The 15,744-nt window shown below is 40.5% G+C and overlaps 1 protein-coding gene across 1 annotated transcript in view; it reads left to right on the plus strand.

Moving 5' to 3' along the window:
• Positions 1 to 414: 414 nt before the first annotated feature.
• MPO (myeloperoxidase) overlaps positions 415 to 15,744 on the plus strand; it is a 29,650-nt gene continuing 14,320 nt past the window's right edge. Inside the window, exons 1-2 of the mRNA XM_001103896.5 lie at positions 415 to 499; positions 4,307 to 4,376. Coding sequence (XP_001103896.5) covers positions 4,333 to 4,376 — 44 coding nt within the window. The 5' untranslated portion in view covers positions 415 to 499; positions 4,307 to 4,332. The remainder of the gene's footprint in view (positions 500 to 4,306; positions 4,377 to 15,744) is intronic.

The following is a 15,744-nucleotide window of genomic DNA, read 5'->3' on the forward strand; positions in this document are numbered from 1 at the left end:
TTAAGAGACAGGGTCTTGCTATATTGCCCAGGCTGGTCTTGAACTCCTGGCCTCAAGTGATTCTCTTGCCTTGGCCTCCTAAAGTGTTGGGATTACAGATATGAGCCACTGTGCCTGGCTTGTAGCATTTGTTTTAATAAGGCAAAAGTGTTTCACCATTTTATTATTAAACTGATTAATTCTATTACTCTATATTAATAGAATTCATTACTGTAACAGATTAGAGGAGAAAAACCACATGCTCACTTCAAGATGTTGAAAAATCTTTTGATAAGTGAAAGCATCCCTTCATAGTTTCTAAATATATAGCAGATAAGAAAAATAAGGAAATTGGGTGGAATCTTATCTGCACGTACCCCATTTGCACTGCAGCTATGGGACCCTGGAAGACAGCCTGCTCTGGGTTTTATACCTTAGGAGCATCAGGACTCTCTGGGATAAAGCCTTGAAGGACATCTGTCTTCTGTAGGGGGACTGGAAGAGAGCCCAGGCTGTTCTGGTCAGTTCCTCCCTGTCTCAGGGTGTTGTATTCCCAGCAAGTTTTACAGTCATTCTTGATAACTACAAACAACAAAGAGGGAGAACTAGGTTGGTCTAAGGCTACCTAGAGAACTGTCCTGCAAAGAAAAAATCTAGGATGAAGAAATACAATTGAGTTTTGTATACTGATTTTGTATGCTGCAGCCTTGCTAAACTCACTTATTAGTTCTAGTAGCTTTTTTCTTGGTCGCTTTTTGGAATTTTTTAAGCAAGTTGTCATCTGGGAATGGAGACAGTTTTATTTCTTCCTTTACAATTTGTATGGCACTAATTTTTTTCCTTGCCTATTGCACTGGCCAGGACCTCCAGTACAATGTTGACTAGGAGTGGTGAAAACAGATATCCTTGCTTTGTTTCTAATCTTAGGGGGAAGGCATTCAGTTGTTCACCATTAAGAATGATTTTCATTGAGTTTTTCTGTTTTGTTTTTATAGATGCCCTTTGTCAGGCAGAGAAAGTTCCTTTTGTTTTTTCCTAGATTGCAGAGAGATTTTATCAAGAATGGATGTTAAATTTTGTCAAATGTTTGTTCTGCATCTATTAAGACGATCAAATGTCTTTTTTTTTTTTTCTTTAGGCTGTTGATAAGCTGAATCAAATTGATTTTTCAAAAGTTGAAATAGGTTTTCATTCCCAGGATAAACACCACTTGTTTTGATTTTTTTTATATTGCTGAATTCAATTTGCTCCTATTTTGTTGAGGAATTTTGCATGTGTTTTCATGAGTTATCTTATTCTGTAGTATTCTTTTATTGTAATGTCCATGTCAGGTTTTAATATCAGTACAGTTAGCCTCATAAAATTAGGTGGAAAGTTTAAAGTTTCTATCACATTCTATATCATGTAAGAGATTGTGTAGAACTAGCATTATATCTTTCTTTTTTATTTATTTATTTTTTTGAGACAGAGTTTTGCTCTGGTCGCCCAGGCTGGAGTGCAATGGTGTGGTCTCAGCTCATTGCAACCTCCACCTCCCGGGTTCAAGCAATTCTCCTGCCTCAGCCTCCTGAGTAGCTGGGATTACAGGCACCCAGCCACCACACCCAGCTAATTTTTGTATTTTTGGTAGAGACAGGGTTTCGCCATGTTGACCAGGCTGGTCTCAGAACTCCCAACCTCAGGTGATCTGCCTGCCTCGGCCTCCCAAAGTGCTGGGATTATAGCCATGAACCACTGCGCCCAGACCGCAATATATCTTTCTTAAATGTTTGATAAAATTTGCCAGTGAAAGCATCTAGGGCTGGAGTTTTCTTTTTGTGAGGCTTTTACTATGAATTTAATGTCACTAATAGATACAGGACTTATATATAACTATTTCTTCTGGAGTGAGCTTTTGTAATTTGTTTCAAGGTATTTTTTATCCTAGTTGTCACATTTATATTCATAATGTATGTAGGGTCTGTGGTAATGTTCCTTCTTTTATTACTGATGTTTGTAAGTTGTCTTCTTTTTTTATTGGTCAGTTTAACTAGAGGTTCATCAATAAAATCGATCTTTCAAAGAATCATCTTCTTGGTTTCATTATTTTTTCTCTATTATTTTTCTGTGTTAAATTTCATTGATTTCTGACATTTATTTTATTATTTAATTAATTTCTAGCCTTTATTATTTTTTCCTTCTGCTTGTTTTGTTTACTGTAGTCTTCTTTTTCTTGTTTAACAAAGCATAAGCTTAGATCACTGATTGAGACATTTCTTTCTTTTCTAATATAAGCAGTTAATGCTATAAATTTCCCTCTATGCATTGTTTTAGCTGTATTCCACAAATTTTGATATATTGTGTTTCAATTTTCATTCAGTTCTACTTATTTACTTATTTTGAAACAGATTCTCACTCTGTCACCCAGACCGGAATGCAGTGATGCAATCTCTGCCCACTGCAATCTCTGCCTGCTGAGTTCAAGTGATTCTCCTGCCTCGGTCTCCCAAGTGGCTGGGATAACAAGCATGCGCCACCACACCTGGCTAATTTTTGTATTTTTAGTAGAGATGGGGTTTTACCACCTTGGCCAGGCTGGTTTCGAACTCCTGACCTCAAGTGATCTGCCCACCTTGGCCTCCCAAAGTACTGGGATTACAGGTGTGAGCCACCGGCCCTGCCTTAGTTCTCATGTTTTAAAAAACATTTCTTGACTTGGGTTATTTAGAAGTGTGTTTTCTTAGTTTCCAAGTGTTTGGATGTTTTCCTGTTATCTTTCTCTTATTGTTTTCTAGTTTGATCCCATTATGCTTAAAGAACATACTTTGTATGATTTTAATTCTCTTAAATTTGTAGAGACTTGATTTATGGCCCAGAATGTGGCCTGTTTTTATGAGTGTTCCATGTGCACTTGGAAATAATGTTTATTCTGCTATTATTAGGTAGCATTTTGTATACATATAAATTGTTTCCATTTGGTTGATGGTGTTATTCAGTTCTACATCTTTGCTGATTTTCTCTCCATTAGTTCTTTTTTTTTTCTTTTCTGGCAGCACAACTTTTATTTATTAATCACAATGTTGGAAATGTTGTATGAGGTAAAATCATCCACAATAAAATAATCACTACATTTTCTTTTATTTTCTTTTTTTTTTTTTTGAGACAGAATCTCACTCTGTTGCCCAGGCTGGAGTGCAGTGGTGCGATCTCGGCTCACTGCAACCTCTGCCTCCTGGGTTCAAGTGATTCTCCTGCCTCAGCCTCCCGAGTAGCTGGGACTACAGGCATGCGCCACCACTCCCTGCTAATTTTTGTATTTTTAGTAGAGACAGGGTTTCACCATATTGGCCAGGCTGGTCTTGAACTCCTGACCTCCTCCTGATCCACCGCCTCAGCCTCCCAAAGTGCTGGGATTACAGGCTTGAGCCACTGTGCCCAGCCAATGACTACATTTTCTAAAACAATATAAATGTTAGCTCTTGGTTGAACAGTGATGCCAGGCTTCTTCTCATTGCAGTTTCTGTCTTCACTCTTTAAATAGATAAATAAAGTCAATTTCATTCTTTCTTGCTTCTGCTGTAGCAACTAGAAAAATTGTTTATTTCAGTTATTCTACTGCCCAGGTGTTCACAAGAGGTTTCTATCTACTTTCAATGCACAGTGGGTTAGACTACTTTATATCCCCCATTCATTACTTACTTACAAGCCAGAGAGGCTGGTGTGCTAGCCTTTTACCTTCATAACACTGTAAAAAGACAGCATTTAATAAACAAAGGGACACAAAACTGGTGGATAGGCAGCCAGAGTTCTCCAGCCACTTGTTGCGGGTAGTATTCTGTGTTACCTTGACAAGTTTCTTACGATGCTCTAACTTCATCTTTCCAGTCTGTGAAGTGAGATTGTTTAGCTAAACTGTCTCTAAGGTCACTGACATTCCTAAAATCTTTGATTCGAATAATAATTTTTTTGATTCTATTGCTTATCAATAGAGCAGACAAAGGAATATTAGGTTTTCTATTTTAGTTTGTATTACAAGAATATTTTTATTGCCATAACTAAGCTTTTCTTTCTGAGTAAAATAAAAGTTCCATGTCCTAGTTAGTTAGTTATTATTTATGAGGGATAATAAACAGTAATGAATAATTTTAAATATTTGTATTTAGTTTTAGAGTACATTTGCCTTTTGATCTGTTGACACTACAAATAGGAAGGAGAAGAAGAAATTAAGCATCTGTTTCACTAGGCTGACTTTGGGATGAGATATTATAATCTAAGAGATCTTTCCTTACTTGACATTAATCTTTTTTGAAGATTGGATGAAACTTTTTTATTTCTTCTCTTTACTTAGAGATCTGTGTCTGTAGAAGATGCAGTATGGAGAATTGGAACAGTATGGATGCTGACGCTCAGTTGCAGAGGTATCATCAGAATGCACTAGACACAATCAGGTTGATGCTCAGCCTGCGCTCCACGCTTGTTGCCCCACTTCTGGATCTGGGTGATTGGTATTGACTATCAGTCTCTTTACTTCTTTAAGATATGCTTGACTTCAAATCCTTTCTATGCTTTTCAAAAAGGCTAATGAATTGCACTATACCACAGTATTTAAAATAAGAAGCATATTCAGGGCTTAATGTTAATATGCTTCAAAACGTTGCAGCTGACAGGAATCACTGGGGAAACTGGGTCTGTCTTTGCATGACTGAGATTCTGATTCTTCTTATAATTCATCTGATTGGTGTTGCTTCCTCTTTCATAGCCTGTAAAAGAAATTGGGCCAGGCATGGTGGCTCATCCCTGTAATCCCAGCACTTTGGGAGGCCAAGGTGGGAGGATTGCTTGACGCCAGGAGTTTGAGACCAGCCTGGGCGACATGGCAAGACCCTTATCTCTACAAACATAAATAAATAAATAAATTAGCTGGGCTTAGTGATGTTCCCCTATAATTCCAGCTACTCGGGAAGCTGAGGTGGGAGGATTGTGTGAGTCCATGTTTGGAGTATCAGAGGAAAGGAAATGGAATCTCCATTGGTTCTGTTAATTACTGAGGGAGGAGTGTAAAAGCCTCCAACTACAATTGTGAATTTATTTATTTTCCCTTTTAATTTTGTCAGTTTTGCTTTGTTCTTCAAAGGCCTGTTGTTAAATACATATAAATCTAGAATTGTTATGTCTTCTTGGAGAATTAACTCTTTCCTGCTTTACCATTAATTATTTTCTTTACTTTGAAGTATTTTTGTTTGATACTAGTATAGCCACCCTAGCTCTCTTTTGATTTATGTTAGCATGGTATATCTTTTTCTATCCTTTTGCCTTTAACCTACTTATATCATTATATTTGAAGTGGGCTTCTTTTAGACAATATATAGTTGAGTCATTTAAAAAATGATTCTGGGCTGAGCATGGTGGCTCACGCCTGTAATCCCAGCACTTTGGGAAACTGAGGCAGGTGGATCATTTGAGGTCAGGAGTTCAAGACCAGCCTGGTCAACATGGTGAAACACCATCTCTACTAAAAATACAAAAATTATCCGGGCGGTAGTGGCGTGTGCCTGTAATCCCAGCTACTTGGGAGGGTGAGGCAGGAGAATCGCTTGAGCCTGGGAGGAGGAGGTTGTAGTGAGCTGAGATTGCACCGCTGTGCTCCAAATTGGGTGACAGAGTGAGGCCCTGTCTAAAAAAAAATAATAATAATAATAATTCTGGCAATCTGTGTTTTAACTGATGTGTTTAGACCATTCACTTACATTCAGTGTGATTATTTATATTTTGGTTTACAATTATATTGTTTTCTGCTTGTTCCCTCTGTTTTCTCTTTCTTGCTTTCTTCTGGGTTGTTTGAACAATTTTTGGTATTTTTTTAAATGTTATTGCATTTATATATACATGCACACACATTATATGTATATATATACATATATATGACTTTTTTAGTAGTTGCTTTAGGTACAATAGCATATACGTTTGACTTTTCATTACTTAAATCAATATTTTAGCACTTTAAGTGGGATTTAGAGATTTTACCACCAAATATTTTCCTTAGTCTTTCTCCCTAGTTACCTTGTGTCTCTATATACATGAAAAATTTCATTGGGCAGCATTATAATTTTTGCTTTCAACCAGAAAATAGGTTTTAAAAAACTCAAAGGAGAGAAATAGTCTATTATATTTAACCCAGATATTTAACATTTTTGTTGCTCTTTCCTTTCTTTATTTCTGATGTCCCAAGTTTCCTTCTGGGGTCATTTCAGATAAATGGTGACAGTGAATTATCTTAGTTTTTCTTCAACTGAAAATGTCTTTATTTCACCTTCATTCTTGAAGGATATTTTCATTGGATAGAGAATTATGGGTTGAAAGTTCCTTATTTCAACACTTAAAAAATATTGTTTCCCTTCCTGCTGTCTTATAATCTCTGATAAGAAAGTCACAGTCATGCAAATTGTTGATTCTCTATAGTAATGTATCTTTCTTTGGTTTCTTGCAAGATTTTTGTCTTTGTCCTTTGTTTTCAGCAGTTTGTGTTGAATATGGGTTCCTTTATGTTTATTTATGTTTATTCTATTTGGGGTTTGCTGAGCTTCTTGATTCTATAGGTCTTTGCCAACTTTGGGGAGGTTGGCCAAATTTGAAGTTTTCTTCAAATATGTTTCTATACCACATTTTTCTCCCTCTCCTACTGAGACTTGGATGATGCAAATATTAGACCTTTTGGTATTGTCCTACAGATTCTTTATAGGATTGCTTTCCTGAGCTCCTCCCTTTCTGTCATCTCCCTGATGCATTCTGATTCCTTGAGATTCTTGATCCCTCGGCCAAAAAGCTTATTTACCTTGAACTCTGTGATGTACTTCCTGTGACCATGCCTGCACTGGGGTGGGGCAATGGGAAGACAGAGAGAAGAAAGAGTATCAGGGATTCATTCCACCTTCCTGGGAGCATAGCTCCTCTGACTGGAGAGGAAGGTTGCCCTCCCTCAGAGTTCTAGGGTCTCTCTGGCCCCTTCTCCTGCTGCTGCCGCTATTACCAAGGATTGCTTGGAACTGGGGTGCAAGATAATGGAGAAAAGAAAAAGAGAAAAGTGGGACATCTCTGTACTCTCTGAACATTAGGAGATCTCTTTCCTGCAACTTAAGCCAGACCCAGAGAGTTTTCTCCTGGAGCCCCCTCTGTCCCCATAGATTCCCATATTGGGTTTTGGGCTGCATTGAATTCAGGTTGGGGGATACCTTAGGAACAAATACAGTAAACTCACTGCTACTTGGGTGGTGTGTTCAAGTATATTATTCTTCTCGAATCTGCCTGCGTTGATTTACTTTCAGAGTCTTTATATAGTCGCTCCATGCACTCTGTACAAAATTTATAGCTGCATTCATTGTGACACAGACAGACAGTGTGGAATGTGTTTATTCTATCTTACCTAGAACTGGAACTTCTTATTAATATCTTGATTGTGATTGCATTGAATTATAGATCAATCTGGGAAGAATTGACATTTTCACAAGATAGAGTCTGCTGACCTATCAAAAAGCATATCCTTCCATTTATTTAGGTCTCCTTTAATTTCTCTTAGCAATGTTTTATTGTTTTCAGTATCAATCTTGTATCTCTTTTGTCAGATTTATCCCGGTTTCATATTTTTGATGCTGTTCGAAGTGGTATTATTATTTTTATTTCAATTTCTGATTTTTTTTTTTTTTGCTAGTATATAGAAACACAGCTAATTTTTGTATTTTGGCCTTGTAGATTCCTTTACGTAGATTCCTTAGAATCACATATATACGTGTGTGTGTGTATCTCTGTGTGTGTATGTATATATGTGATCATATTGTATATAGGCAAAGACAGAATTCAAATTCTGATCCCTTTAATTTCCTTTTCTTGTCTCATTGTACAGCACAGACTCTTCAATACAATGCTGAATAGAAATGGCAGAAGCAGACATCCTTGCTTCATTCCCAGTCTTAGGGAGAACGCATTCAGTCTTTCACTATTAAGTATCAAGCTAGTGATATCTTTGTTTGTAGATATCCTTTGTCAGACTTGAAGAAGTTCCTTTTCTTCTTAGTTTGCAAAGAATGTTTTAGTTGGTTTGTTTTTGGTTCTGGTGTTTTGAGACAGAGTCTTACTCTGTCACCCAGGCTAGAGTGCAGTGGTTCAATTTCAGCTCACTGCAACCTCTGCCTTCCAGGTTCAAGCAATTCTCATGCCTCAGCCTCCTAACTGCGGTTACAAGTGTGCGCCAGCATGCCAGGCTAATTTTTATATTTTTAGTAAAGACGGAGGTCCAGGCACGGTAGCTCATGCCTGTAGACCCAGCACTTTGGGAGGCTGAGACGGACGGATCACCTGAGGTTGGGAGTTCGAGACCAGCCTGACCAACATAGAGAAACCCCATCTCTACTAAAAATAGAGAAAAATTAGCTGGGCATGGTGGTGTGCACCTGTAATCCCAGCTACTTGGGAGGCTGAGGCAGGAGAACCACTTAAACCCGGGAAGCGGAGGTTGTGGTGAGCCGAGATGGCACCATTGCACTCCAGCATAGGCAACAAGAGTGAAACTCTGTCTCAAAAAAAAAAAAAAAAAAAGGAGTTTGCCATGTTGACCAGCCTGGTCTCGAACTCCTGACCTCAAGTGATCTGCCTGCCTTGGCCTCTCAAAGTGCTGGGATTACAAGATTGAGCCACCGTGCCTGGCCCAATGCTACCATTTCAATCTTTGTTAGTGTCTGGCTTCATATCAGTAAACCAAACCTACTGATTAAGTAAAACCAAAGTTTGCTACTTTGCGGGATTGTGGTGGAGGGAGAGATTTTTAGTTCTTTCATGATAAAATTATTTATATTTTCCTTGTAAAACTTTCGGAAGAGCACTGAGTATGAAGCAAAAGGCTCTTGTTCCTCAGCCCTTTCAGTTCATTCCCCAGATGTAACCACTGTTAATAGGCTTTTGTGCCTGCTCTCAGAATCTTTATGTGTATGTAAACACGTGTGCATGTGTGTGGTGCCTGTGCACATGTGTGTGGGTGTGTTTTGTATGAATTGCAACATGCTGTATATAATGTTTTGTAACTAGTTATTTTATTTTGGCAACATTTCCTGCCATTTTGTTCCTTTTCTTTTTTTCCAATCAGTTTTCTCAGGTTGAATCTTGCTATTTTGCTACAAATAGATCTCCCTTTGTTATAAAACGGGCATAAAACACATTTACCAGGATATACCACAACCTGGCAAAACTTTTCTGATGGACATTTGGCTTGCTTCCAGTCTTCAGGTTGTTGCAAATGAGGCAGACATGAACACACTTGGGTAGGTATCTTTATGCTTTCGTAAGAATGTGTCTGAAAGATAAATTCCTACCTGGAAGTAGAATTGCTGGGTCAGAGCGTTTTGGAGTTTGACTGACATCGTTAGATTGCCATCCCATGGCATGGGGCCAAGCTACACTTATTTTTTTTCACATCCTGACTGGCGCTGGGGTTTTCAGTCTTTTCTATTTTAACTAATCTTATTGGTGAAGACGCTGTTTAATTCTTGTTCTTTGAGTTTAATGTTGCTTGTTTTTAGTGTCTTTTGTAGAACTTTGATTAATGGAAGCTTACCCCCTCCCCAAATAGCCACAAATATAAAGGGTGGAATAACTGAAAAACCATTAAGCATTTGTAAAAGCACAGAATTTAACTTGTCTTAACTTTTACAGTACTGACCTAAGCATATTTGAAAACCGAATTTGAAACTAAAAAATTTTGAAAATTCACTCTTTTTTTTTTTTTTTCCTTTTTGAGATGGAGTCTTGCTCTGTCACCCAGGCTGGAGTGCAGTGGCACAATCTCAGCTCACTTCAACCTCTGCCTCCTGGGTTCAAGCAATTCTCCCTCCTCAGTCTCCCGAGTAGCTGGGATTACAGGTGCGCACCACTATGCCAGGCTAATTTTTGTATTTTTTCAGTAGAAATGGGGTTTCGCCATGTTGGCCAGGCTGCTCTCAAACTCCTGACCTTGTGATCAGCCTGCCTCAGCCTCCCAAAGTGCTGGGATTACAGGTGTGAGCCAGCACGCCTGGCCGAAAATTCACTCTTTAAAAAAAATATATCTTGGTCAGGCGCAGTGGCTTATGCCTGTAATCCCAGCACTTTGGGAGGCCGAGGCAGGTGGATCACGAGGTCAGGAGTTCAAGACCAGCCTGACCAACATGGTGAAACCATGCCTCTGCTAAAAATATGAAAATTAGCATGGTGTGGTGGCATATGCTTGTAATCGCAGCTACTCGGGAGGCTGAGGCAGAAGAATTGCTTGAACCTGGGAGGTGGAGGTTGCAGTGAGCTGAAATCATGCCACTGCACTCCAGCCTAGGTGACAGAGCAAAACTCTGTCTCAAAACGAGAAATGTACAGTGCTTTTCACATAAATGAATCTACCTTCTATATAAAACTAAACGAATAGAATCCCATTGCATTTCGTTTTCTTTAAGAATACTTACCTTAGCTAGGAACAGTGCACACACCTGTAGTCTCAGCTACTCAGGAGGCTGAAGCAGGAAGATCGCTTGAGCTGAGGAGTTCAAGGTTGTAGTGTGCAATGGCTGTGCCTGTGAATAGCCACTGTACCTCCAGCCTGGGCAACATAGTGAGATCTCGTCTCTATAAAAAAAAATAAGGGCCGGGCGCGGTGGTTCACGCCTGTAATCCCAGCACTTTGGGCGGCCAAGGTGGGTGGATCACGAAGTCAGGAGATAGAGACCATCCTGGCTATCATGGTGAAACACCATCTCTACTAAAAATACAAAAAATTAGCCGGGCGTGGTAGCGAGCACCTGTAGTCCCAGCTACTTGGGAGGCTGAGGCAGGAGAATGGCGTGAACCTGGGAGGCGGAGCTTGCAGTGAGCCAAGATTGCGCAACTGCACTCCAGACTGGGCGACAAAGAGAGACTCTATCTCAAAAAAAAAAAAAAAAAAAAAAAAAAAAAAGTAAAGAAAGAAAAGAAAAAAACTTCCTTTGAATGTTTTTTAAGGTTAAACAAAAATACTTGTAAGATGTTGCAAGTTCTGTAGAGAAACTTAATGACCAAATTTTCGTTTTTCAAAAAGGAAGTGCTTAGGAACAAACTTAACAATAAACCAGCAAGCCCTATATGGGTAAAACAATAACATTTAAAGGAAAGATACAAAAGAAGACAAATGGAATGACACATTAAACTACTCAAGAATGTAAACTCCATGGGAGCAAGTAATTGGTTAATTGCTGTATCCCTAGGACCCAGAACAGTGCTGGTGCATGGTAGGTGCTCAGTACATATATGTTTAGTGAATGAATGAATGTACAGGGATAAGAAGACAATATCATACAGATATCAATTGTTACCAAATTTATGTATAAATTGAATGCAATATCATTAAAAATCTCAACAGGATTTTTTATGGAAATAGACAAACATTCAGAAATTCTTAAGCAAGAGTCAATATGCTAAAATGCTAAAGATTGTTTTTAAAAAGAATGAGGAAGGATAATTTATCTCACCAGTAATGAAAACATATTAGAAAGTTATAGTAATTGTAATGATTAGGTATTGACATAGGAATAGATAGACTACTAGGAAGGTAGAGTAGAACAATCAGAAATACACACACATTTATGGCCAGTGACAAAACTAGTATCTGAATTCAGTGGAGACATGGCAGATTATTCAATTAAACGCATTGGGACAACTGATTATCTGTTTGGGAGAAAAAAAAGAGATGGCTCCCTACCTCATACGCCTCATACCATTCACACACACAAAATTCCAGATGGATTTCAGACCTAAGTGTAAAAAGCAAAGTGTTAAAATATTATAGGGATGTACAGGAAAATATGTTTGTAATCTTGAAGAAAGGAAGAGCCCCTTTAAAAAAAAAGCTGAAAGAGCGAAATACAAAATAAATAAAACAAAAGCAAAATCCTTAAAAAAAGATTGACGCATTTGACCACCTCAAAATTAAGACACTATAAAAAACATAAATGAAAAGCGACGCACTAAAAAGAAATTTGGAATATACGTAACAACTGAAGGATTTTAGTGCTTACCCAGAATATGGAATACTTGTTACAAATCAATAAAAAGAGTGACAACACCATAGAAAAATTAACAAAACAAAACACAGGAAAGTTGCAGAAGATATAATTCAAATAAAAATATGCTCAACCTCACTGTTAACCAAAGAAATAAAAATTGAACCAATAATATGATTCCATTCTTTGCCCATGAGATTTTTACAAAGTTTGGAGGACAGTTTAGCAATATGTTTCTGTTAATATTTTATTTATTAGATACAGGATCTTGCTTTGTCGCCCAGGCTGGAGTGCACTGGTGTGATCATAGCTCACTGTAACCTTGAACTCCTGGGCTGAAGTGATCCTCCTGCCTCAACCTCCCAAGTCATTGGGACCACAGGAGCATCACCATGCCCAGCTAATTTTTATTTTTTTTTTTTAGAGACAGAGCCTCATTATGTTGCTCAGGTTGATCCCAAACTCCTAGGCTCAAGTGATCCTCCCACCTCAGCCTCCCAAAATGTTGGGATTATAGGTGTGAGCTACTGTGCCAGGACTTAAATTTTTTTTTTTTGAGATGGAGTCTCACACTATCGCCCAAGCTGGGGTACAGTGGTGCCATCTTAGCTCACTGCAACCTCCACCTTCCGAGTTCAAGCAATCCTTGTGCCTCAGCCTCCCAAGTAAGCTGGGATTACAGGTGTGCACCACCACACCTGGCTAATTTTTGTATTTTTAGTAGAGATGAGGTTTCATCATGTTGGCCAGGCTGGTCTTGAACTTCCAACCTCAGGTGATCTGCCCACCTCGGCCCCCCAAAGTGCTGGGATTATAGGAGTGAGCCACAGCGCCCAATGCTTTTATTATTATTTTTTTTCAGACAGAGTCTCACTCTGTCGCCCAGGCTGGAGTGCAGTTGTGCAATCTCAGCTCACTGCAGCCTCGACCTCCCAGATTCAAATGATTTTCCCACCTCAGCCCCATGAGTAGCTGGGACTACAGGTGTGTACCACCATGCCCAGCTAATTTTTGTATTTTTTGTAGAGATGGGGTTTTACCATGTTGGCCAGGCTGGTCTTGAACTCCTGACCTGAGGTGATCTGCCTGCCTTGGCCTCCCAAAGTGCTGGGGTTACAGGCATGAGCCACTGCATCTGGCTTTAAAAATTGTAAATAAACAAAACCTGTGGTCCACTTCTTCATTTTTACCACAGAGAACACTTGTGTATATGTACAACAAGGCCTCTCGAGGCATTGTTGTTGTCGTCGTTGTTGTTTTTTTTTGAGACGGAGTTTTGCCCTCTGTTGCCCAGGCTGGAGTGCAGTGGCAGTGGCACGGTCTTGTCTCACTGCAACCTCTGCCTCCCAGGTTCAAGTGATTCTCCTGTCTCAGCCCCCCGAGTAGCTGGGATTACAGGTGCCCACCACCATGCCTGGCTAATTTTTGTATTTTTAGTAGAGATGGGGTTTCACCATGTTGGCCAGGCTGGTCTCGAACGCCTGACCTCACGTGATTTGCCCGCCTTGGCCTCCCAAAGTGTTGGGATTATAGGCGTGAGCCACCATGCCCAGCCGAGGGATTGTTTTTAATAGTGAAAAAAATAATGTTAAAATGTCAGCTTCCATTAATAGAGGAATGGTCACAAAATGGAGAGACAGGCCAACTAAAGAATATCATGCAAGTTAAAAAAGTGTGATCCTACTCACGAGGCTGAGTCAGGAGGATGGCTTGTGTCCAAGAGTTCCAGGCTGCAGTGTGCCACTGCACTCCAGCCTGGGCAACAGAGAGAGGCCCTGTCTCTAAAAAACACCAAAAACCAAAAAACTTAAAGAAAGTGAGATCACGCTCTAAGTGATACATGATAGATCTAAAGATGTACTGAGTGAAAGAAACACATAGCAAAACAATATATATAATGTGATATCATTTATGGAGAAAAACCAGGAAAAAGAATATTTCTCACAGATCCATAAATATGAATGAATGTAAAGTATCACTAAAAGATTTGGAAGGTCAAATACAAAAATGTCAACAGTGTTTACATCTAAAGAGTGGAGGAAGGGGACTGGAATTGGGAATGACGCAATAACCTAATCTAAAAGGAGATTTAGCCTGGTCTGTAACTTTACATTTTATTCCAAATCTATCCAGGTATTACCTGTCGAATTCAAAATTAATTAAAACCGTTATAAAAAGAGATAAAACAAGATCTATGGGCTGAGTAAAACTGGTGTGTCTAAGCAGCCGCTGCCTCTCCCCTCTCCTCAGCTTCCATAGCCTTCTGGGGGTGCCTCTTTCTTTCCAACCACACACACAGGAAATCTGGCTGAAATCCCAACTGAATTGTTTCCTAAACAGCATTAAGAAAGAACAAGCTGTTTTGCAAGCAGTAGCAGAAGAGGGTCCGTTATCCCACCAGCAGTTGGGCTTCACCCTGGGGGTGGGGATATTTGGGAAACCTAAGTGGGCAGAAGAGAGGGCAGCGGGGTGTGTGTGTGTGTTGGACGCGGGGAGCTCCTTCAAATGACTATAGTCTTGAGATGTAGCAGTTCCAGCAGTGCCCTCCAGAGGCTACCCCCAGGAAGGGGAGCTGGCGGGTAACTTACAGGGGGCAAGGCTTATTTGAAATCCCTCCCACCCCCTGGAGCTGCATTCTGCTGGTTACTCTGCCTGCTGAGAAGCGCTTTGAGCCTCAGGCACACCCGGCCCGACAAATAGGGCCTAGATGAGGGAACGACAGAGGTGCAGACAGGAGAGGTTGACCACCATGGGGTGACCCAGGTGGGTCATTATCAATTGGTTGGAAACATGTCAAGTCACAGAACATCTCTAGCCCTGGCACACACTTGTGCACCCCCAGACCCACCCCCGGGCCAAAGGCAGTGGCTTTGGGGAATCTACACCTTGAGAGTGTTCTCACCTCTATATGTGGGTGGAGCACTCAGGGAGTTTAAATGTCATTGTTGGAAAAGTATTTTCAAACATCCCTGGCCTGATTGCTGCCTGTGAGGAAGCAGAGCAAGCCTCTTAACAGGCGAATCACTGACATGCTGCCTGCCAGGTCTCCGTGTTTGGGCCTGCCTTTCCAGTGCACTGTCCACACTGCTGCCCGAGCGGGTGAGCTCTCTAAAGTAACTTGGACCATGCACTCCCGCTTCACACACCTCATGACTCCCTGGGGCTTTGGGACAATAATTCCTCAGTAGGTCTGCGAATATGTTGTATCCTGGGCCTCTGCCTGGCCCACCAGCCTCACCCTGTCCACCCTCTCCCTGTGTTGGAACTGAGTGAGGCCGACAGTGTCATTCTCTGGGCCCAGAATGCTGTTCCCTCTCTGTGTCTACTTGGTCAGCTTTGAGACATTCTTCAAGACAGTCTCCAGAATCAACTCCTCAAGAAAGCCTTCCTTGACCTCCCCCAGTTGATCCAAGGCTCTTTGCTGCTCCCTAAGATCCCTGCATGGGCTCTTGGGGTGCCATTTGTTTGCCTTTCTGCCCCCCTCTGTGAGCTCCTTGAGGATAAGGCTCGCGCTCTGCTCAGTGGAGAATGCGCAGTGCCCGGTGCAGCACCTGACAAGGGCTCAGTAAATACTTGTTGAAGAAATCATTGAATGAAAGGTCAGGAACAGGTGTCCTGGGGCTACTGAGTAAAGAGCACTGGTTTGGAAGTCAGGGGACCTGGCATGGAGGTTATTCTGAACTGTGCCACACTGTTGACCTTGGTCAAGCCGTTTCCTTCCCTGGGCTCCTTCTTTCTC

Source organism: Macaca mulatta, chromosome 16, assembly GCF_049350105.2.
Source record: "Macaca mulatta isolate MMU2019108-1 chromosome 16, T2T-MMU8v2.0, whole genome shotgun sequence".
In the NCBI taxonomy this organism is placed as follows: Eukaryota; Metazoa; Chordata; class Mammalia; order Primates; family Cercopithecidae; genus Macaca; species Macaca mulatta.